The 25,531-nt window shown below is 37.3% G+C and overlaps 2 protein-coding genes across 2 annotated transcripts in view; one reads left to right on the top strand and one right to left on the bottom strand.

Annotated features, from left to right (window-relative positions):
- The window catches only part of ETL1 (SNF2 domain-containing protein / helicase domain-containing protein), a 34,583-nt gene extending 31,760 nt beyond the window's left edge, over positions 1 to 2,823 (bottom strand). Inside the window, exons 1-2 of the mRNA XM_089159878.1 lie at positions 2,055 to 2,823; positions 1,806 to 1,923 (exon numbers count right to left, since the gene is read on the bottom strand). Coding sequence (XP_089016004.1) covers positions 1,806 to 1,923; positions 2,055 to 2,561 — 625 coding nt within the window. The 5' untranslated portion in view covers positions 2,562 to 2,823. The remainder of the gene's footprint in view (positions 1 to 1,805; positions 1,924 to 2,054) is intronic.
- Positions 2,824 to 21,778: 18,955 nt separating this feature from the next.
- Positions 21,779 to 23,770, top strand: LOC149012908 (trans-cinnamate:CoA ligase, peroxisomal-like). The gene has a single exon (XM_089158931.1). It carries the CDS (start codon positions 21,868 to 21,870, stop codon positions 23,605 to 23,607), a length of 1,740 nt encoding a protein of 579 aa, XP_089015057.1. The 5' UTR covers positions 21,779 to 21,867; the 3' UTR covers positions 23,608 to 23,770.
- Positions 23,771 to 25,531: the final 1,761 nt, after the last annotated feature.

The raw sequence follows: 25,531 nt of genomic DNA, 5'->3' as shown, positions 1-25,531 counted from the left end.
ACTGAACACAAATTTGGTTAATGAAAAGCTTCGGTTGCTCTTTCTCATATTTTTGTTGTGTTTGATCAAGGCAGGTAGGTTCAATTTTTTATCAAATTGACACCTAGCAATAGGAATCCAGGTAGTTTGTTGGTGGGTTTGGTGTTTGATCCGAACAACACCTAGGAGTGTGAAGCCCTGGTAGTTTTTTTTTGAGGTGCTCCACTGGCTTTTTATGGTTTTTGGGTTTTTTCCACCCTTTTTGGGGATTTTTTTTTTTTTTTGGGGGGGGGGGTTTGTTAAGAAAGATTGGCATTCTGCATCTAAGTTCTGGTTTGAAGAATCTTCAACATTATTCACTCATACAAAGTGAGTTGATACCATCTATACAAAAACGAGATATTGTGCTGAGATCTCACCGTGTAATGTCTTGATATCACATGTAATCTCTTTCAAAATCATGAAGATCTCACGAGACCTAGACCCATATGTCAAGCAATTCCATTACTTCAAAGAATCTAAAATTCAAATGTTTAATTGCGTGACAACTAGGTCCCTTCATATTTGGGTTGTTACATCTAAGGCACCTAGATACCATGGCATTGCCTAGACAATGCCTAAAGGAATATAATCCAAATGAAAGAACAAATGTCATTACCACCCTCCTACCATGGTGTTTAGTGATTTGTACTTATCTGAATTTGGTTAACATCGTATGTTAGCCCAATTTTCCCTTTTTTTTCCATCACATCATCTCAAAACTCAAATGACTGGTTAGTAAAACACATACACAATAAGATGCATAAAGGAGTATGGGAAGAGAAGAGAGTGAACACAAAGGTTTACGGTGGTATTGAACTACCACAATGACAGCCTACATCCACTTCCAAAGCCCTTGCTGGCTTGGGATCCCAGTAAGCCAATCTCCTTGTATGGTAGGATAAGTACCCAAGTAACCCAACCACAAAGGTCACCCCATGATCAACCACACAATAATTTCCAGAAATTATCAACCCTCTAATTGATCACTTTGTGATCAGAACACAATCACTATACAGCAATTTACAATAGCTCAAAGGCCAAAAACACAATTTACCCCTTTTACAAGCAAAGATGCAAGTTGCAGCACATGTTGATCATCTTCCCTCAGTGCCTCATGTTCATTGGTGGATCTCATTTGCAAGTTTTAGCTTTTAGCCTCTTTGCTCAATAGATTATTAAACTTCGATACGAGGCACAAGTGGAAGCAATAATTCTTCAGTTCAATTTCCCTTGTTTGCACCCAGAAATAGGAGTTCTATAATTTTTCAATTTGTACTAGTACTTAGTAGCAATATCTATATGGTCATTTTAGTTTTGAACTTGAATTTAGTTTTGAGTTCAGGTCAACATCAAAATTCCTTTTTAAGGATTTTCTTCAAGAAGGAGGTAGTGTCTAGTTTGAGTTCTAGAGTTCGGTCCCAAGGCAGATACCCTTCAAAAATTATACTTAATGTAATAGTTTTCAACTTTAAAGGTTCCCCAGCCAGTGCTACCTAAATATGACAGTAACCTTATTCTCCAAAGCAATTATAGGAGTAAAGGACTTGGCTTTACATGTTCCATTAGCTATGGGGCTTTTGGACTATCAACAAAGCATCTAACACCTTACCAGCTGGTGTAATACAAACTAAAATTATGCGCTTTCACTGTAAATTTTAGCATTAGCTAAATTGCTCATACCTCATCAGTAATATCCGCAGTGCAGCAAGCAAACTTATAATTCATTAACTAAAACACTGGATGCCAACAGTACACCAAAGAGTAAAGAGACGAAAAGCCAATACCTCCACCAATATTCTTCCGATTCAACAGCAGAAGAAAGTTCACCCCAACAAGCTGGTATGGTTTAAGAACAGGCTGAAATTCTGACTCTTCAGTGTCACAGGCGGCATCAATATCATCCTACAGAAGCCCAACGTAACTGAACCAATGAGCAATACAGAACAAGCACCTTACCGCCAACCCCGGCGGCACAACCAAAAATAAAATATCTATATAAAAGAAAGAGAGAAAAAAGGGAGAAAGAAAAGCACCTGAGTCACAATCCTCACAGTAGGAGCTTCAACCTCAGCATATCTATCACAAGATGTCGTCGAAGAACCATAAAGCTCTCTCCGCAGCTCCACTGATATCTTTGAACATTTCTGAAGAGCCTTACCAACAACATCTTCCTCCTCCTCCTCCTCCTCCTCCTCCTCCTCCTCCACGTCGTCTTCCAAAATCACAGGCTGGTTCTCCTCAGTCGACCGAACATCAAACACATCTGCAAAATCCTCATCGCTATCCTCATCGACAACAAACCTACGTGAACGACCACTCTGAGGCTTTACCTCTGTAACATCTACGTCATCGTCTTCTAAACTCTCCTTAATTTCCACGCAATCACTACTACTATCATCAGAAATCACATGATTCCTCGACTTATAACTGAAAGATTCAATCCGTGGAGGAGGAACTACTTCCTTCTTAAGTACTCGCGATGCATCAAACGAGTGATTATCCCACTCCTCATCGGAGATTTCTTCGAACGTACGCTTCATTTCGTCATACTCTGTAAAACTCTAAAAGCTCTTCTGTGGTTTATCGATGAAACGGAAAATGAGAAACCCTAAAATTTGCAGATAAAGAAAACTTAAAGGGTTGATAGATTAGGGTTTTAGATAGAAAAGAGAAGAACGAAGCGCAATTCATCACAAAGCTGTTGTGGACTTGCAAGTTTCAACATTTGAGTAATTGAAGCAGAGAGCAGATGTAAAAAGGGCGCTAAACAGGATCTAGCGCGGGGATATTTGGCGCCGGACACCGGCTAACGTATTCCTGATGCGTATAACGCATAAGTTTGGAAATGTGTGGGCTTAGTAGAGCGGTCCAGTCAAAGCATATTGGGCCTGGGCCACCTGTGGGCTGTCCAACCGTGGCTTTTTCATTTTCGTGGTGTGAAAAGAAAATGGAAAAATTGTGGGTTGACACTTTCTTAAAATATCGGTATCCGGTCGGATCGGTTTTGTCTCGGGAAAATATTGCCCAGAATCGGACTGAAAAGAAACGTACGCTCCAGTTTTCTTTCCGATTAACCATGGTTGGTACATGACCGATTCCAGCCGATAACGCTTCGATCCGTTCCGGCCAATGTTGGTCAATCCAATCCAAGGTTACAGACCATGGGTTCACCTTCAGAAGATGTGGATCCACTGGCCTTCCAGCAAAGACAGACTAGTCCAAGTAGTGAAATATAGACTTGGGCCCTCTACCAAAATAGGAATGTAAGCTTGGGCCGGCCCATAAAGTAGCTTGTTTCCTGTCCAAGAATCCGATTAAGGACCTGAGCCCAGCCCAAGTTTCTCAACCTTTTGTTGGGCCTATTGGGTTTCAAGACTAGCATAATTTCATTTATAAAAAGTTATTCAGTGAATTACAGATTGCATGCTTTAGTGAGGCTTAAACTCTAGGTTGCACGCTTTAGTACCATAAATTACAAATTACACACTCTCAAAATTACAAGTTGCAAGTTCATCACTTTCCATTCAGTTTCAGTCATTGTGCGCAAAATCACCAAATTTAGGCGACATATTGCCAAAATTCGGCTATTTCGATGCTGGGCGAAACAAACCCAACACCAATATGCGATCCAGCTCGTTATTTCTTGTTATATATCACGATATATAAGAAAATATCTACATTTTCCCCTTTTTTGGGGATTTTTATGCTATTTCTTGCAATTTTTAGGCGATTTCTCTCGCAATTCTATAACAACGTGGACAATCTTACCAATTCTATCCCAATGATTCAAGACTCAAAGGGTAACGTGCTAAATGTAATTAGGAAGAGAATCTACATATAATAATTTATGGAAATAATTCAAATTATGATAACATTTTATAGCAAAATCTTAAAAATTAATGAGCAAGCTTACCAATTATATTATAGTGATTTATGCCTCAAAAGTCAAGATGCCAAATATAGTTAGGGAATAGTATATACATGAAATAATTTATGGAAACAATTTAAATTATGAAGGGTTTTTGTAATAGAATCTTCAGAGTGAACGGGTAAACATTCAATTATGTCCGAATGATTTAGGCCTTAGAATGTAACATGTTAAATGTGGCTAGACAGGAGAATTTAAATGGAATAATTTATAGAAAATAATTCAAATTACCACATATTGGCATTAAATTAGGGTAGGCATCAAATTTGAGCTCAAAATGACCAAAAATACCCCGAATTGGGATCAAAATTTGGCAATCTTTTGGCAAAATCTCGTCGATATTAATCTCGCAGAAATATCGACGAGATTTCGCCATAACGCCCGGTTCGCTGGGTAGAGAACCTGGAGAATAGGGCGATATTTCGCACCTTGGTTTCTGTTAAGTTAGAAGTCAAATGTCAATCTTACCCTCATTATAGTATAATGACCAATATACCCCCATTTAAACCCTCTCACACCCAACCCCTGGGTGAGTGAAAGGAGAATTTCTTAATCCCTCTTCTACCTACACCTCATCGGAAATTGTCCACCATCACCGCCGGAAACCACCCCAACCCTCCCCTGTTAGCGACTACCGCCCTTCACTGTCCCTACCGAAAAATCCCTCCATCTCTTATGTGAAGTATGGATTTTGTAAGCCCAATACTTGGATTAGTTTCTTCTTATGTGATTGATCTCATCTAAGCTAGGTTTCGAAGATTTCGACACCTTAGAGTTAGGGATCATATTCAAGAATTACGGAGGAAAACAGAGAGGCTGGATGCCAAGAGAAATGACGAACGAGAAAAACTGGAAGCTAGATGCCAAGAAGCAACAAGGTGTTGAAGAATCAGATGATGCAAAACACTGGTTTAGTCAAGCCGATGAAGCCATAACTAAAGCTAACAGTCTGAGAACTTAGTACAAGGAGCAACAACAAAGATAAGGAAGAGTATGTTCAAGTTGGTTATGATTATGGTCATATTATTGACTGGGCAAAACAACACCCTCTGAACCTCAAGAAATGTGTGGACAATTTATATGTAGAAGGACCAAGATTTATATGCAGAGGTGATGTTATTTTTGCTTTGTTCTGGTGGCTGTGCTAATGTGAGTGTTTTTCATGCTGAGATGCTTGCAATTTGCGCAGCAATACGGCTGCAATAAGGTTTTGGTGCATTCAGACTCCGAAGTGGCAATTAGGACTTTACTGGGTACTTACCGCCTACATTGGGGGATACTACACATTGTTGAGGATATTCTTCACTTGAGATCTTTGTTTTAGGAGTATATTTTGGTGCATGGTGTTAGGGAGACTAATAGGTGCGAGGATTTTTTTAGCCGGATTGGCAACGTCGGACCAAGAAATTTTGTTGGATCCTCTTTCTTTGTCTACTCAGCCCTCTCAATATGTTGTAGAAGAGCGACAGGGTCATAGGTTCTTTAGAACCTAATCATGTATTATTGTTTATATTCTATTTATTTCTATTAATATAAAGTCTCCTTTTCTCCAAAAAAAATAATTTTTGATTGGACTGCAACGACTTCTACCTCACAAAAAGGGAGGAATCGGGAAGGGGTTCAATATATGGTTGATCTTATTAAAAAAGGCAATTTAATTAAATTGTCTAAAATGGAGATCTCAAAGATTGTGAGATATGCCTTCACCAAAGATCAGAGATTTTCCAGCAAGGGACGCGCAGGAGGGCAGTGGTCTTCGGTAGGGAAGGGTTGAGGTGGTTTCAGGTGGTGGTGGTGGACAATTTTCAGTGAGGTGTAGTTAGAAGATGGGTGAAGAGATTCTCCCTTTACCCACGTAAGGATTGGGCATGAGAGGGTTTAAATGGGAGCAGCTAGATTGACTATTATACCATAATGAGAGTAAGATGAATATTTAACTCATAACTTAACAGAATCTTGAATGGAAAAGTGATGAGCATGCAACTTGTAATTTTGAGAGTATTAAATCTATAATTTACGGCACTTAAACGTGCAACGTGGAGTTTAAGCTTCATTACATCGTACAATCTGTAATTCACTCAAGGTTGTTTTATAATATTTTCCTTAACCCATTTGAATGCTTTATAATTGGCAAGCAGTAGAAAATTCCACTCCTGTGACACCCCTCTATCATATATTTATGAAGGCGGTCCATCTTGTTAGTGGTTAAAAATGGACCCTCTCCTCTTAAATGAGGGATGGAAAAGTATGAGAGGAACATATATGATCGGATCCAAACTCAAAACAATTTTTGAAGAATTCAAACTTAGTCCAACCTAACTGGTCAGCCTCCCACTTTGGAAAATGATGTTCACCATACAATGTCTATCCTTGGGAAGAAGAATAGCCCACTTCAAACATGACTCTGGACTTGAATCAAGATCCAACTTTATTCCTAATTCTCAACTTCGATGAAATTCACATTCAACAACCATGAAAGATCATCCTCAAGATTTTTCTATCAAAAAAATTCAAAATCCCATTGGAAACTCACTTAAGTTAAAATAAAAACGAAAACAAAATTCATGGACCAAATTGACCATGGCCTTGTGGAAAATGCATGGAAGTTCCTTCTAACAATATAGTGTTCAAATCTCTCAACTATGAAGAAGGAACACAAAAAATTAACAGAAGAAGCCAAGAAACATTCTTATATTTGCTAGGAAATTTGGAAAAAGAAAAGAATACTTGAATATGAATTTCTTGTTCCAAGACCAGCTTTTTGTGGAAAATATGGAAATATATGCAGCTCTCTAGAAGAAGATGGTCTTAGAGTCTTACTTAAATTCACAAACCATGGCGTGCTGAAAAGAAGTATAATGGAAGTCCCTTTGTCTCTTGCTGTCCATCACTTCTGTGTAATTTAATCACCATTCTTTTGGCTTGAAAGTTAGGTTACAACCATGAAATGGACGTGAAAAGATATTGAAAGTTCTTTCTTTTGCTTACTAGAGAAGTAAGTTGAAAATTCTGCCACAAGTGTCTTAATTGTGTGGTGAAAAGCATTTTGCCACAAGTGTCTTGGTCGGTTCGGTACGTATCTAGGTGGGCTAATTGTGTAGCCGATTCCCTAGCTAGAAAGGCCCATTTCGTGGCAAATCGGACTGTATGGTCTAATTCCACTCATTAGCTTCTTAGTCTTTGTAATCAGGATGTCTTGGGCTTTTCTTATCCGTCTTCTAATTAAAAATCCGTTTACCAAAAAAAAAAAAAAAACTATTTGAGGGTGGAGGAGGGGGAGTTTTTTATGGTGTAGGAAATTATCCGCCTACAAAGATATATAGCAGGAGAAAGCCCAGCTCGAAGAAGATTTGAACTCTTAACCTCCAATTTATAAAAAAATATTAGTCTTTATCAACTAAGCCAATCTCTTGGTTTTAATCACTAAAGCAATTAATATATAATAATTTGATATGAGTCAAATCTAGTATGGCAATTGTTTACCAAAATTGAAGGTGTTTAGATTTCTCTCTTTTCACATTATTAGACAAGCTAACTCATATTAAATAGTTGCTTGAGTCCATATGCATTGCATATCTTAGATTTTTGTTTAATAGGGACCCAATAATATATGGGTATGAATAATATTTTCCTAGCAAAATTTTTCCTTGACCTTGAACATTGGAAAAGTAAACTTATTTGATTGTATAAATGTCTTGACTCGTCTACAATTCTATCAATAAAAAAAATCCATATATAGACACCTAATAGTATTCTCTAATACTTTCTACACAGTATAAACTGTCGATCAAAGGATTTTCCTTTAACAATAGGTGAAGAAGGGAAATTACTTGTTACTTTGTTCGAAAATAAATTAGATAATTAGTATTTTGTAAAAACTTGGTCACATCAAGAATCAAGAATAGGGCATTAGATTATCAACTAAAATTGATGTCAAAGTTGGGAACCGACTAATTAATGAAAAGAATACTCTTATCCAAGTCTCAATAGTTGGTGTGAGCTAATTAAGGCTTGTAGATTAACTAAGATTAGATGGTTTATCAAATTTGACATTTGACTTAAGCCAGGAAACTTTATATTTATATGTTGTAAGGGACTTCACAGTTGGATTTTCTCTAACTACTCAAAATATAATATTAAAAGGCCTAATTTTTTTTAAATTAATGATATCATTGTAATGTAAAGATAATCAATAAATTAGAACATGTCAACACTATATATAATTATTTCCTCATTTAAAATAAATTAGCTATATTTTGTGCTTTTCTTTGACCCCTTTATATTGTTGTTTATTTTTCTAACTAGACAAGCAAATTAGCTACCAACTAAAAACAATTTTATAACTTAACAGAAAAATTAATTTTAGGAATCCAAACTTCTTTATCTAAGTAGAACAAATACTACTTGATGAATAGAATGAAGAATAGACAATTAGCAAACTGACAATCTCTACCTGCTCACACATTGACAAAATCTAACAAGTTAAGAAATTAATCAGAACTATTTAACTTTAATCTAAAGTCAATTAAACATGTTAGTCACCAAACATATTAATCTTCAAACTCCTTATGAACCTAACTAGGCAAGTTTTAGGTTTGTTGAGCTAACAAGTACGTACTCGAGAGAAAGAAAATAAATGATTTTGACAGAAGACGGAAATGCATTTAATATTTAAGTCAATATTGGTCCCATGCATGGAATTCACATGGAAAACTATTGCATAAATTAAAAGAAGAAACTGGGAAACTAATTAAAGACTGAAAGTCATTTCAGAATCACGTTTGTCACACAAATAGAAGATTGAGACACGAAGATTACTAAGGGCCAAACAAAGAGATCAGAAGGCAATAGAGAAAACTTTCTTTCCGTTTCTTTTGAAGAACTGCCTGAGAATAAGTAAGGACTTGGTGACTTTAAAATGGACGGAGGGATCTCAGAAATTGTCTTTTAACCAGAATTAAATTGATATAGCTTTTACTTTTCTTGGGTTTATCATGAAATTGATTTAGTTGTAATATGAACATAATTAATCAATCCATGGTTTTAAATTCTCTACTCACTTGTGTGGCATGTTACTTCCACATCTCAATACATAAAAGGAAAAGAAAAAAAGACAAATCTTATGCTGAAAACCAAGGTTTAAAGTATCGGTATCGAGTATCGTTAGGTGATTTTAAGAGACGTATCGCCCTTTATCGAGTATTGTATCGCTCTGGCTAATATATTTTAGTGTAATTTAATGGAGAGATGTATCGCATTGGTTGGGTCGAATATGGATATGTATCGTATGGTATTGTGATATACTTTAAACTTTGCTAAAAACTTCTGCACAAGCAAAATGTGCAGGACTGTCAAGCAAATAATTTTGAATCCCATGATCCATATTTGCTTGACAGTCCTGTGCATTAAATGTGCAGGACTGAAGCAATTTCTGCAAAGTTTGGGAGGCTGGAGATGGACAAGCAGCTTCATAATTCATTACTGACTTTCTTGTCTTTAATATATCATTTTAGTTGATTCACCATTTTCACACATATCATGGCATCTTTTCTCTTCCTCTCATATAAGGCCACCGTTCTATATCTGATGAGATCAACTTGTCAAATTTTAGATGTGATATCACCGCACGTTTATATGACAGGAATTGGGAAAACACTAGATTGATGATCCAAATTTTTTACAAGCAATATGTAACTAAAGCCATTTTCACGTTTAGCTCACCTTCCATGGCTGGCTATACAGGGAAGGTTGCCTTCTTAAGTTCTTAGTCCTTTTCACATTAGCTCACCTTCCATAGAGCAAGGTTGCCTCTTAAATGGGGAACACCTAGTGACTTCTGATGTGGCTAATGCCTCTAAAATACACATTTAGTCTGGTAAAATCACAATTCCCAGCCAGTTTTGAAGTCCATCTTTTCAATCCCTCAAAGCATGCCTCACGCTTTTGGTGAAGTTCTGGAAAAGAGGAAACTCATATTCCAACAAGGAAAAGAAATTTGCCTTTGTTCTACCAATGGTGGACCTGAAGGTTCCCTGAGCATCGGACTGAAAGTGTTTTTCATTCTTAGAGGGATTTCATGTCATGCAAATGAGTTTTGCTTGGGGGGCGGAATACATTATTTGGTCTTGGTGGTGGTGAATTATACATTTTGATTTCTATAAATTTGTTCAATACCTTAAAAGCTAATCCTATTGGCCCAGGGAAAGCTCCACCACTGGTTTTTCTCAATCATCTTGTGTGGACTTGAAAGGGATATGAAATCTATAATTATTTTGTTTACATTCAAAAAATAATAACAATAATGACAATCTGGAAGGTTGGTTACATATGATAATGTCACAAATAGGAACATAACAAGGTGACACACTTATTGGTCATCCATAGAGGTGATGCTAAGATATTTCACTACAAAAAGAAAAGAATACATTGCACGCTTTAGTATGGTTTAAACTCTAAGTTGCACGCTTTAATACCCTAAATTACAGATTGCACACTTAATATTCTATCCAAAATTCTGTTAAATCATGAGTAGAATGACCATATTACTCTCATTGTAGTATAATGAAAAATTCACATTGATTTAATCCTTCTATTACCCAACCCTTAGGTGGATGAAGTGATCTTTTACCTACACCATGATGGAAGCTGCCCACCTTATTTTGTTGGAAATCATTGTCCCCTACTAGAAAAAATTTCTCAAAAGAGATTAAGACCTCCATCTCTCTAAGAGAGAGAAGGTATGGAAATTAGAAAATTCAATCCCATATCTTCAAACAAAGGGATTGACTATAGACCAGTCTCTCCCAAAAATCACTGGACCGCAAACTTTTGAAGAACGTAGGTAACCTAATATGAAAAAACCCTGTGCAAGAGAAATCCGGTCACACTGGGTTCACCCAGAATGAAATAGAGAAAAACAAAAACAAAGTAAAAAGAGAGAGAGGGGGTTTTACTTCATTCAATTTCTGGAACAGCCACTGCTAGGATATTCCCCCGCAAAAGGACCTTGCTCCCCATAGTTGTAGTAGCCAGTAGCCACAACCACCACCAGCTCCATAGTCGTACCTTCTGCCTCCTTGCTGACATGCTTGGGCCAAATGCCTCTCACCGCAATTATAACATCGACCACCATTGCCTCCTTGCTGGTTTTGTTTTTCATTCATCATTTACTTGGATTTGAAATTTAAAGAGAGAGAAGGGGGTAATTACCATGCTCTTGCAACGTGAGGGGGATAATTACCACGCTCTTGCAACGTGTTCTCTAGGTTACCCACGCAGGTTTCTGAGTCATCTTGATGAGGAAGAAGAAGAAGAAGAGAGGGTTAAATGAAAGCTATCTTTTGAGAGAGAGAGAGAGAGAGAGAGAGAGAGAGAGAGAGAGAGAGAGAGAGGAGAGAGAGAGAGAGAGAGAGAGAGAGAGAGAGAGAGAGAGAGAGAGAGAGAGAGAGAGAGAGAGAGAGAGAGAGAGAGAGAGAGAGAGAGAGAGAGAGAGAGAGAGAGAGAGAGAGAGAGAGAGAGAGAGAGAGAGAGAGAGAGAGAGAGAGAGAGAGAGAGAGAGAGAGAGAGAGAGAGAGAGAGAGAGAGAGAGAGAGAGAGAGAGAGAGAGAGAGAGAGAGAGAGAGAGAGAGAGAGAGAGAGAGAGAGAGAGAGTGATTTCCGGCGAAGGTGGATAGTTACCGACTAGGTGTAGGTAGAAGATGAGTTCCTTCAACCATCTAAGGGTTGGGTATGGAAAGGTTTAAGTGGGGGACCCTTTAGAGGTTCCAACCAGGGAGCACAGAGATCCCAAAAGCACATAGTTTCTCCTCTAAAATGACCTCTCCGGTTAAGGAACGCATAAGATATTCACCTAAACCGGTAGGTCTTTGAGTGGGGGAGGGGTCAAACCTCTTGAAAGAAGGGGGGGGGGGAAAGAATAATGTAGATTGGTCATTATCATACAATGAGGGTAATATGATCATTTTACTCATGATTTAATAGAATATTGAATGGAATGTTAGGAGTGTGCAACATAAAATTTTGAAAATGTGCAATATGTAATTTATGGTACTAAAGCATGCAACCCATTATTTAAGCCCCACTAAAGTGTGTATTTTATAATTTTTTTAAAATATTAAGGGATGTAAGTTTGACCTTGATGGTTACTCGTCCAGACTTTAAACAGGATTTGTGATCAAAATTATAGGCCTAGGTCTAAATTGTGTGTCCAACCTGACATGATCCAACTTATCCTGCCATCTTATAGAAAATCTTATGATAAATGCATAACAACCATTTATTTGTTTTGTACATGATTAGGATTATGATTAGAATTAGACAAAACAATATTACAATTAGAATTAAATATTTAGCTCTATCTGATCCTGAAGAGTTAAGATTAGGGGTTAATGTCAACAATATATATTAGGGATTTATTATTTATTTATTATAATTCTTTTTTTGGGTAATCCGAAAAGGAGGATGCAGTAGTATGCAAGCATCTTGCGCTATGGCCCCGTCAACGTAGCTCCACCATACGCGTTGTGACTTGTATGCTGTGCATTAAATGCGCAGCATATGCAGCTGAACGGTCGAGATCGAAATCTCGGTCGAGATTTCGATCTCCACCGTTGGCTTCACCGTGCTACGTATTTAATGTGCAGCACTGAAGCACAACCCCACCATACGCCTAGTATAATAGAAAGAATTCAAACTTGTGACATAAGGATTACCAAACCACTTAAAAGTGAACTTGAAACCGCTGAACCGCCACCTGCAATGGTTAAGGTATTCATTATTAGGGTCTTGTTAAGGTCTGAACCAGCAAAGATACAACTTTTTCCTTTGGATGTGACATGTGTATCAAAACCGATTTTGGCTCACCACATTGGTCAGTTGTTGGTTTTGGATGGCTAATGGACATGGAGCTAACTGGCTTCTCAAAAGTTTCTATGGCCCATATGATTCCCACCATATATGGGTAATGTTTACTAGTGGTCATATTTCATTTGCTAATCAAGCACCTAAAAATCGCCAAATAAAAGTCAGCAACATCACCATTGTACAAAAGTTGAGGTTCACAATAATATGGTCCCTCATCTCCATATACAGACAATACAGTGGGTAGTAATCATGGGGTCTACAGTTCTTTATGATCCACTAATCCAATATCCACCTAGAAAATTACAAATCATCACATCAATCTATTTTTAAACCTTGCCGACGTAGAGCTATTCTAGTAGTTGAAACCAACATTTTTTAGTGAAGAGGTCGTGGGTTTAACTTTCGCTGAGGCATATTAATATCTCCATCTCCGGCTTAATAAAACTCTTTCGTACACACAAAAAAAAAAACTCTTTCTAAACCCTTATTCTTTTCAAGTTAACGAAAATTTCAATTTTATCTTCATTATGGCTAACTGCATTTATTATTTTTAAGGTAAGGAATTTTTTTAGAAAACCAAATTCTTCTACACAAGCAAATTATAATTTTCCTAAAATAAAAAAGATAATTTTAGGTAAAGTTTTTTACATGTGGTTTCTATAGTGAATCATAAACTAATGTTAGGACCTCTTAGTGTAATATATTACGTGTTGAGTCTCAATCAGACTAACATCATTAACTACTGTTAAGTATATTCAAATTTCAAATATGAAGGGATCAAAGTGCCCCTCAAGATATTTAATACATTGTGTTAATATATTATTTTAAAAAGAGATAATTGGTCAATAAGCGTTAATTATATGGTTTTAAAAATATATATTATATAATAACACAATGTATTAAATAATCTGAAGGCCATTTTAGTCCCTTCACATTTGAAATTTGAATACACTTAATGTTGGATCTGGTTGGGACCCATACATAATATATTGCATTAAGTGGGCCCCACACATAAAACATTCATTTACATATTTAATTAGTTTAATATAAGGTTTATTGATTTACCATAAAAAATAAATAATATGAAACTACAATTAAATTAGCTAACCTCTTAGCTTAGATTTTAAAGGGTTGGTTTGGTTGGGAAAGACCAATGCTTTATAGTATGAGGTCAAGAGTTTGGATATTTTTAGCGCTAAAGACAAAGTCTTATTACATAAAACTATCCTCCTAGGATGCAATAAAGGTGCACTTAGGCTAACCCAAATAAACCTCAATTCAAAAAAAAAAAAAAAACCTCTTAGTTGAGTTTGATAGAATAGGATTCATAGAACGATGTAGATAGGATGTGGCGATTACCAATAAAAGAAAGGAACTTGGTTTCGATTATGAAGGGGAATATATTTTAGAGGATACTTTAGAGAACTTGCAAACTAGCACTGATTTTTATTTTTTATTTTATTTTTTGGTAGAAAACAAGACTATATTGATGGAGATACAGGTTCCTTCAGCCAGACAGTGGAATTTTGCTAAACCAGTGCAGTCTCAAGCACTAGGGCTTCCTAGGCCAAGGAATTAGCCACATAATTGGCTTCTCTCGGAGTAAAACAAAAAACACATGAAAGGGGGGCCATAGCCAGATATCTAATATCAGATATCACATTTTGAAGCTGAAATGGGACAAGATATTTGGGTGTAAGAGTAGCCTCACCACCTAGAGACAATCAATCTCCATGACTACATGAAGCCATCCTTCTTCAACAGCTAACCAGAGCCGTTGTCTAATTCTCATCGCCTCACTAACCTCGGCTTCACCGAACACTGCTGGAATCAATTTTGCCACTAGTGGATTTCCATTTCAATCTCTTGCTACAATTCCTATACCACTTGTTGTCCTATTTAAATACAAGAAGAAGTTAAGAAAGTAAAAGAGAGACTTGATAAAATTTCAAGAAACATGAATATATTTCTAATGGTATATTTGTATATCATCAAAATATTTCTTTCATCAAATAGACTTTTATTTTTTGAATTTCAGATATTACTATTAGGGGTGCATTTTTATTTATTTATTTATTTTGTGTGTAATTTGTCTAATTGAGGTTTGTTCTGAATGAGTTTTACGCATACTTTGACTATATCTTTAGAAAAACGGTAACTTTGACGTATAATTCAAATATAAAACGAAATTATATCCCTAACCCTAAAATAGAAGGATGCAAATTCCATGAGAGGAGTCCGGATCTGCGACCCGTCTGGAGAGCACTTTGCGCTCCCCCAACGGCTTTAAACCACAAAAAACAGGGGGGGCCGGGGTGGTGATGAGAGGGTTTTTTTTTACATTTTCAATGGTGGGGTCCACCTTTTTTGTGATGGAAAACCCGTCGGGGAGCACTCTGTGCTCTCCGTCGGGGGTGATGATTCGGATTCCCATGAGAGCTACCTTGAGAACAAGGGTTCATCATTGCACTTCCTTTTCTGTTTTGGTTCTTTTTTTTTTTTTTTTTTTTGTAAACATTAAAACATCATTGCACTTCCTTGAAGCTGTAGTTATTGGGTGTTTGGAATGACAATTTGGAGTAGGAATGGCAAAGGTGGACTCTTAGACATCTTTCATACCAAACTCCAACTCTCCAAATACTCTTTCTAAACACGATTCACGAGACACGAGCTAACGTACGGAAAAGGTGGGGAAAGTCACATTTAAGGAAAGTAAAAAGAAAACATTATGAGAGAAAGTGTTGGAAAGTGAAAGAGGATAAAATAAAGTTACATAGACATTGATAAATCACTTAGTTTGGATAAAAATTAAAAAGTCGCTAAAATCCATCCATGGATGTAGGGCCTGTTTGGTTACATGAATCTAGAGATTTCAAATATCTGGATTCATGAATCTGAGAATTATACCCGTTTGGTTGTAAAAATCTCTAGATTAATGAAATCTAGAGATTCACCTTTTTACACTAAATACGTGAATCTGTAGATTTATGGGTAAGGGGTGAAATCCAGAGGAAAATTTTGAAATACTTATCAAGAAGAATCCTTCCTTTTATTCTAACAGTCCCAACTAAATACTCTTTGCTATTTGAGGAGAAATTATTTTTCAATCTATTTCTCTCTTCGTCTCATATTATTTTTTTCTTATGTAGTCTCACCACACTTCTCGCATTCTCTACTAAGTGTAGATCATTTCTACTTAAGCGAATATTTCTTCCATCCTTCTATACTCAGATAAGCCTTGATATAAAGTTTCTGTTGTATTATTTTTTTAATATAATAAAATAATAAACATTTCATTGTATTTGATTTATAAGTACGGAAAACTTTCCTTTATTTATTTTAGGAAATTATTTTTTATATAGTCCCACATTGGAAACCTAGATGTCGGAATCCAATTTAATTAATAGATACTGCCTATTAACTTTAATTTATAATAACAAGACACGCCAATGAGTGTGTAGTGTACGAGCGAGGACAGTGTACCGTCCAAGCACCCATGACATGGGTAGTGGGTTGTTTAGGCGCTTATGGCGCATGCACTTAGCATGCTTGCATAACGAGATCAGATCTAAACCGTGTATTTTGATTAACAGTAGATCTAGGGCGATGGAAGTAGACCCATAAATATTCAATGGTTCAATCTGGACCGTTAGATCGTGTGGCCAAATGATCCAACGGCTCAGATCTGAATGCTGGCATTTGTATCCTTATAGAGAGGTGCACACATACGATCAGAGTCATGAACTGTTCAATAGAGGCACCTCAATACCTATAAATAGGGGCGGAGCCAGGATTGAACATTGGGGGGGCAAATGTATGTGGGCCAATGTGGGACCCACTGTAGGTCCCATCTCAGAATATATTATTATATTTTAATGTGGAGTCTATATTAAAAATTAGGTAAATTAATAGAAAATTCGTGAGAGGGAGAGAAAGGAATAATTTGAGAGAGATAAAGTGAATACTTGATATGGAGAAGATTTAGGAAAATTCCAAAGTTTGCTAACTATTTCAATATTTTGTGAGACATGTGAGAAAAAAAAAAAAAAGAGAAAAAATAGGAATAAAAGAGGAGATTCATGAGAGAATAAATAGAAATGAAAATAGGAGATAATATATAAGAAGAAATTCATGGATCATGAGCTAGTTTTTAATTAGAATTTAACTTTTTATTCCTTAAAACTAGGGATTTAATGATAACCAATAGATAAAGATTATGAATGACATTTATACCCATCATTTTTATCTTAAATTTTTATTTTTAATTTTTGGAGGGGGCCAAATAGTGGTATTTCACAATTAAAGATAGAAAAATAAGGAAGAAAAACAACGATATTTACAATTTCAAAAAATCCGGGGGGCCATGGCCCCCTCCGGTCCCAACGTGGCTCCGCCACTGTCTATAAATACCTTCTAGTTTCTCAACAGCAAGTAAATAAAAAAATCCGAAGTTTTCTCTGCTCTTAAATTTTGTCTGTGCTTTGCAAAACTTAGGGAAAACAACTTTGAGTTGGGGTTCTTTGTATCCTGGGAGACGGTTCATTGGTACCTCATAGCACCTTTTGTGAGGGGCGAAGCTTATGTAAATTTCAGCTTTCACGCTATTATCTCGTACTCCTGATATTAACAAAGAATTCAACAATTTCTGTCTGTAAACTTTGGGCAGATCTTATGTAAGTGTAAGAGGATGGGAGGACGAGAGGATAGTTTCTTCCTCACTACCAATATTTCTCACCCCACTATGAATTTGTAACTTTATTTTCTTGTGACTCCCACGTGGCGAAGAATCAGCATAAGGTTGGGGTCTAATACTAATCTTGTATCAAAAGATAGAAAGAAAAATTGAATCCACATCATTACTTCTCCATTGAACAGGCGACTCCATCTGAATGTCCATCATAAAACTTTTCTTCACCAAGAATTCCTAATAATGATGCTTTTTACCTCATAAAAGTACTACAAACCACGTGGTGTTCCATATAAAAAAAGATAATCCATTTTGTGAGATGGAAAACACTTGAAAAGTTGATTGAGAAAAGAACTTCCATTTTTTGTCCGCAATTAGCAAAAAAAATTCCATTATAGAAATGGTCAAGGAACACTTCCAAAATAAATTTTGTCACTTATAAAATCGATTTTTTCTCTCCAAATGAGTATAGTGAATCTGTCTTCTAACTAGGTCTAACAATCAGAAAAAAAATCTTTAAATGCCAATGGACACTATGAAAATAGTTCTTTGTATTTTTTTCTCAATAGCTAATCCATGGACCGAAATGTCGCCGAGTGTCGTCGTGTCGGTGCCCAGCGACACAGGCGATACAGCTGGCGACATTTATATCGACTTTTTGAGAATAAATCAAACAAAATCTATGATTAGATCTGCAGTGGGAGAGACCAAGAGCGTTGTAGAGAGAGAGAGAGAGAGAGAGAGAGAGAGAGAGAGAGAGAGAGAGAGAGAGAGAGAGAGAGAGAGAGAGAGAGATCTGCAATGGGACTGTGGGAGAGACCGAGAGAGATGAGAGATCTGAGAAAAGAGAGCAGGAGAGAGTCATGACTCGTGAGAGTGTCAAGAGAGAGAGAGATTTGTAGTGGGAGAGACCGAGAGATAGAGAGATCAGTCATCAGAGATCGCAGGGATGAGAGGTCTGTCTGCCATGGTTTCCGGGCAGCTTCCGTCCCGCAGAGAAAGAGAAAGGAAAGAATATGAGAGAGAGTAGTTAATGCGAGAAAGGAATTTTAAATGAGAGAAAGGAAAGAAATAAAAGAGATCGCAGATTCCCAGGTCGCAAAGATATTTTAATAAGGAGAGAGACTAGTTAATGCGAAAATTCCAAAATTTGAATTTTAAATTTTCTCGATATTTTGAGAATTTATCGAGATATATCGAGACTTTTAACAATATATCGTGATATTTAGACAAATCGGTGTCGCTAGGGGGTTTCAATGTTTCATGTCACCCCCTAGCGACATGGCAAAAAATCACCCCATGTCGACGATAATCGCCAATACAAGGTACCATGAGCTAATCACAGTACATAATAGGAGCCCACATATACAAAGACAGATAAGAATACTGGCCACATATGTAGTAACTAAATAGAGAGAATCTTTTGTTATTCCTAGATTGACACTGAGAGGGGGGTGAATCAGTGTCTTCAAAAATTCACCACAATGTGGCTGGGTCTACCAGACAATGTACCACCACTCTGCAATCAAGGCACTCCAATATGTGCAACAAAGAAAAATAAACAAAAACGCAATGCACCAGAGTTTACGTGGTTCGGCCAAATTGCCTACATCCACGGAATAATACCCTACCTAGGGTTTCGTATATTACTCAATACACTTTTAGATATTTTGACTGCTACAACAGTCCAGGAACACCAATCCCTGTTATAGTCTAAAATGCAATTCAGACAAGGGCACCAACCCCAACCCCCTAGACAAGCTCCAACTTGCTAGGTCACATTATTTTGACTGCTACAACAGTCCAGGAACACCAATCCTTGTTATAGTCAAAATGCAATTCAGACAAAGGCACCAACCCCAACCCCCTAGACAAGCTCCAACTTGCTAGGTCACAATGTAAACCAATAATTCAAGTTCCCCAAATTACATTCATGAGATAGATTCTTCATCACTAAACATAACCTCGAAAATAATAGACAATCACTTGTGAATACGGGTTATCTCAACTTGTGTAAGATGCATGGTAACAATACTTGTTTCTCTTTTTCTCCAACTCCTTTTTTTTTTTTTCTTTTCAATCTTTTTCAGTTTTCTCTCTTTAAAAAAGCCATACAACCATGTTCCCTTCTTTCCTTCTACTGCTTTTCTTTTCTTCTCTTTCACTTTCTTTCTTGTTCAGCAAAACAAAAGACTTCTTATTCCCATGCTTCAGATCTCCATAGCCAACCAACGTCTTCTGGTTCGACCTCCACGCTATTCCCAAGCTCCTCAAAACGTCCTCCTCTTTTGCTCTCCTTTTATAGATTAATTTAACTCGTAGTTTGAATCAAACTCGAGTTCCTATCTCGACTTAAACAATGAGTGTTTTAACGTACAAATCGGACTAACTTCGAGATCTCCAATGAACAATCCCACCGTTGGATTTGAAGATCAAGAAGTCGTGAAGCTCTCCTCCAAAATCAGCTCAATCGGACACTGAATGACCATCCGATGAAGAGGTTGATCAAAACTGGACTCAGAGTTTGAGTCAAACTCAGAGTTCCTATCTGACTTAAACAAGGAGTGTTTTGACGTACCAATCGGACTAAATTAGAGATCTCCAATGAACAATCCCACCGTTGGATTTGAAGATCAAGAAGTCATGAAGCTCTCCTCCAAAAATCGGTTCAATCGGACACTGTATGACCATCCGATGAAAGGGTTGATCAACGCTGGCCGGGGCCCTCAAAAACGGAATTCTTGAGTTTTCTTTATTGATTGGTTCTTTCTCTCAAATCTAATTTCCATACAAAGCCCTTAAGTTGCCAACAATGACAGAGACCCTCAATTTAGGCCAACGGAATTCTTGAGTTAAAACCCCCCCCCCCCCCCCCCCCCCCTTTTGGGTTCTCCCCCCCCCCCCCTTTATTAAAAGGGGGCGGGTTGTGGCCCCCCTTTCTTCCCGGTTTTTACCCGTCCGATAAAATTATCCGATTGTTCTTATTTGGATTTGTTTTTCTTATTTTATATATTTTTTACTTGAAATATGTGAGTATTCTTTCTAGATTTTTATTAAAATAACTACAAAGTTGTTAAATTCTTATATTTGAAACCTAACCTACAAATAAAGTGGTAAAGATCTAATTGTGCGAAATCCAATCTATATTCATTGCCATTTGGAATAATTTATTCAAGAAAATAACTTCCGATTATCATCCGAAGCCGGTTAAGTTACCGGCTGGGGGGTTTCCAACAATCGACAACACCTTCATTTTACGCCAATGGAACAACATCTTTTACTTGAAAAAAAAAAAAGATAGTGAAAGAATCTGAAAGGGACATGAAATGCCATCAATTTGCCAAAGTTTATGAAGAAAAAAATATCTAACTTGGGAGTACCGTGAAATTATACAAGGAGTGGAGTATTATTTGAAAGAGACCAATCAACTACCCCACTTTTTGGGTTCTTAGTTGTCTTCTACCTAAATAATTCTCTAATGAGGTTTAATTTATAAATAAGGAGTTCTTAGAAAATATTATCTATTTTATCCACCCGCATAAAAGTAATACTAGACTTTAAATTTTAAATTAATTCTTCCATCCATGGAATTAAATGTGATGTAAATCTTTGAGTTAAAATGGAACTTTATTTTTCAATATTAAAATCTTGAAATATATTTTAAATTCGTGTATGAAACTAATTTAATAAATATATCTCAATGAAAAACAATTTTCCCCCACCCCTCAATGAAAATTAAAAAAACAAAAACAAGAGAAATTAAAAGACCAAATTTTTGGTCCAGCCTTTGGTCTAGCCGGCATGAATTAAGGACTTATACCAATTCACTCACCTAAATTCAATATGACTAAGATTCAAAGTCTTGATCCAGTTGGGCTTAAAAGAATTGAGTCAGGTCCCAGAGTCAAGAACCAAAAAGGTGGTTACCAGGAAAAAAAAAATTACAAAAAGACAAAAGCATGGAAGTTGAACTGTGTAGAAGTTATAAGAAAATCGCATTCAATATAAAAAGGGACGAGAATGTGTTACTCAAGCACAAAGAAGCCCTACAAGATGTGAACAATGTTGTGAACAATGTAGAGACATTAAATATTTGAAAGGTCAATAGTCTTCTTTTCAGACCAGAATAGCACATTTTCCTCATAACATCTTTGAACCTTCCCTCCAAATTTCCAAATAATTTCTCTTAATTTCCTGTGTAATCACAATTCTCTCTCTCTCTCCCCTCTATTTATACCTTGCTCACCCTGGCTTCACTTCCATGTACCTCAAATCTCTCATAAACAACTCAAACCCATCTCTGCCTTTCTCCCTTTCTTCTTTTTCTGCTTCTCCTCCTCCATCAGTACTGCAAACCCAGAACCTGAAAATGGATATGTTACCCAAGTGTCCAGCCAACTATGTCCCACTCTCTCCTATGAACTTCCTCTCAAGAGCTGCAGCTGTGTATGGAGATCGCTACTCTATAATCTATGGCAGAACTAGATTCACCTGGAGGGAAACCTATCAACGTTGTCTTCGTCTTGCAAGCTCTCTCAGATCACTTAACATCGTCAAGAATGATGTTGTCTCAGTTCTTGCTCCAAACATTCCAGCTCTTTATGAGATGCATTTTGCAGTTCCCATGGCAGGAGCTGTTCTCAACAGTGTGAACACAAGGCTTGATGCAAACAACGTTGCCACCATCTTGAAGCATTCTGAAGCTAAACTCTTCTTTGTGGATTATGAGTATGTTCCATTGGCTTGTGATGCACTTCGTCTACTTGTTGATGCCAAAGCTCAGATGCCATTTGTAATTGTCATCGATGACATAGATTCCCCCACCGGAGCTCGGCTAGGGGAGCTTGAATATGAGCAACTCATTCATGATGGTAATCCGAGGTACACTCCGGAGCCGCTCGCAGATGAATGGGATGCGATCGCCCTGAATTACACTTCCGGCACGACATCGAAGCCTAAAGGAGTGGTTTACAGCCATAGAGGGGCTTTCCTGAGCACTCTCAGCCTTGTTTTGCAGTGGAAAATGGGGGAAGAGCCAATTTACTTATGGTCACTTCCTATGTTCCATTGTAATGGATGGACATTCACTTGGGGGGTCGCCGCGCGCGGCGGTACCAACGTGTGCATTCGCAACACATGCGCAGCTGATATGTACCGGGCAATCGTCGAACACAAGGTGACACACATGTGTTGTGCACCTATTGTGTTCAACATCCTACTAGAGGCGAAACCAGCTGAGCGCCGCCGTCTTGTGTCTACAGTTGAGATACTCACTGGTGGCGCACCACCACCTTCAGCCTTGCTTGAGAAAATAGAAGATTTAGGCTTCCACGTAACCCATGCATATGGGTTGACAGAGGCCACTGGACCAGCTTTGGTGTGTGAATGGCAAGCCAAGTGGGACCAGCTTCCGCGTGACAAACAGGCCAAGCTGAAGGCTCGGCAAGGCATCAGTGTGCTCACGCTGGCAGAGGTTGATGTGAAGGATTTGGACACCATGGTCAGTGTTCCAAGAGATGGGAAATGTGTGGGTGAGATTGTTTTACGTGGTAGTAGTATCATGAAAGGGTATTTCAAAGATCCTGAAGCAACTGCTAAGGCTTTCAAAGATGGATGGTTTATCACCGGCGATGTGGGAGTCATTCACCAAGACGGATACATCGAGATCAAAGACAGATCTAAGGATGTCATCATCTCTGGCGGCGAGAACATTAATAGTGTTGAAGTGGAAGAAGCACTCTATAAGCATCCAAGTGTTTTAGAAGCTGCTGTTGTTGCAATGCCTCATCCACGCTGGGGAGAGACACCTTGTGCTTTTGTTACACTTCGGGAAGGCGAGAAAGCAAGAGTGAAGGAGCAAGATATTATCTTGTTCTGTAGAGACAATATCCCAAAGTATATGGCTCCAAGGAAGGTTGTGATGAAGGAAGAGCTTCCAAAGACTGCTACAGGTAAGATTAAGAAATTTGAATTAAGAGAAGAGGCAAAAGGGTTTTCTGTTTCAGAGAGCAATACCAACCAGAAGACCCAACAAAGCAGGAATCAAAGGTCACAATATCCAAAACATAAGCCTATGGAACATGCAGTTATGGCTATGTCTCGTCTGTGAAGCTCTTTTGGGTGATTTTCATTTTTGAATTTTTTTTTCTTCTTCTTCCTAAGTTGCCTTTCTCTTTTAAGGATAAATAAGATGTAAAGATACCATGCAGATACATCGATCTGTGTTATGTTTGCTTTCTTTTTCTAAGCAATAATAGAAATTATTTTACTTAGTTTTACCAGTACTGTTTCTGCAAATTTTACCTTAATCTTCAAAGTTGTTATTCTTTTTTGGACCTTGAGTTCACCTCAGATTCTTAGGGTTTAGTGATGGCATCGAGAATATTTCGAAATTACTTCCTTGTATAAAAATCATGTCTCCACCATCTAAATTCTAAGAGGCACAAAACTGTGGACCAATATTATTAGGTCTATTTCATACAAGAAAATGGATGGCGCATTTTTTTGTAGATGTGTGACATGTGTCCTAACATCACATCAAATAGTGGAAATCTATTTACAAATCACATCAATGAACTCTTTGATGTGTCTTATAAATGGATTTCAATCATTTGATGATGTGATGTTGGATACATGTCACACATCTACAAGGAAATGAATGGTCCATTTTTGACATAAATTTTCCATTGTTCTGAGAATCCGAAACAATTGAGTTTGGATCAGCTACTTGTCAAGGGAGCATAGTGTGCTCCCCGACGGCTTTACCACCATAAATACAGGGGGACCCAGGGGTTGAGTGATGAGATCTTTTTTTTATTATTTTACCTATGGGTCCCACAGGATTTGTGGTGGTAAAGCCGTCAAGGAGCACAGAGTGCTCTCCTAATAGGACGATGATCCGGATTAGCCTCATAGAGGTGCGAATGCTAATTTCTTTATTTTATAAAGCCATGGGAATAGAAGAAAGATATACTATATATAGATCTGTTAATTGGTGGGTCTTGAATCTAATCATATGTTCCATTATTTATTAGCAATCCTCTTATAGAAGCCTAAAATATCTGACCTCAATTATCAAAGTTGCTCTCACAAATCCCCACAGTAAAACCCCATATGATATGAAGTAGTATTTTCAAACAATACATGTACTTGAATACAACAGGGTCTATCACTAACTATTGATACGATGGATCGAAAAAGTGACGAGAGCACAATCTTCTATCATAAAGACCGAAAAGTCGAAAACAACAAAACACAGCACTTTCAAACTGTACAATTATAAAACCAACTACAATGAATTATAGGAGTCGGACCCTCACACCTTGATTGATGAGTTACAAGCTAAAATCCTTTCAAAGGATAAGGTGTTATAGAACCAGAACTGGTGATTGGTTCTAAGTGTATTCTAATGTAGAGAAGGAACATGACCTATCCACCCATCTTGTTGATGATCCATTTACCAAACAAATATCCTATCACCATCAAATAATCTTTAACTTATAATGAGGCATGTTTCTATGAGGGGCTAGATTTTAAGTGAAATTGTTGACCCATCATGTCGTCCTTACTTTTTACTTCTTAGAAGTGGGTGGCCTTCAATAAACCAAGAGGTACACGCACAAACAAGGTATGCTTGGTTCATAACATTTTCATAAACATTGAAAAATACTTGTCACCCTCATCAAGAGGGTTATTGAGTTGGTTAAGGATTTTCGTTAAGTGTTTGGTGTTGAGTTTGATTCATTTTATTCTAAAAGCCTGACTAATCAAGCCAGAGCTATATAATTCCCGATACCCATCGGCATATTATTTATTGAGTATAGTAACATTTTTAACATACACATACACGAATAGAAGATTACTTTGCGTGCACCATGCGATGTTAGGTCTTGGTGAAAGGTCGGATCAATCAAAAGCCGGAATTTTATCTCTGAATGAAGGACGCATGGCATCAGTCAAATCTAAAAGTTGAAGTAAGATTTAGATAATAGAATTTTTTTTTTTTTAATTTTAATTTAATCTGAACCTTTGGA

This window comes from Hakea prostrata, chromosome 6 (genome assembly GCF_041222555.1).
Source record: "Hakea prostrata isolate BN-2017 chromosome 6, UWA_Hpros_2, whole genome shotgun sequence".
NCBI classification, from domain to species: domain Eukaryota; kingdom Viridiplantae; phylum Streptophyta; class Magnoliopsida; order Proteales; family Proteaceae; genus Hakea; species Hakea prostrata.
The sequence above is the reverse complement of the archived record's forward strand: the minus strand, read 5'-3'. Positions and strand labels throughout refer to the sequence as shown.

What these genes read in the sequence shown, in the direction of transcription:
- LOC149012908 (XM_089158931.1), top strand. Translation starts at nt 21,868, where the DNA reads ATGGATATGTTACCCAAGTGTCCAGCCAACTATGTCCCACTCTCTCCT.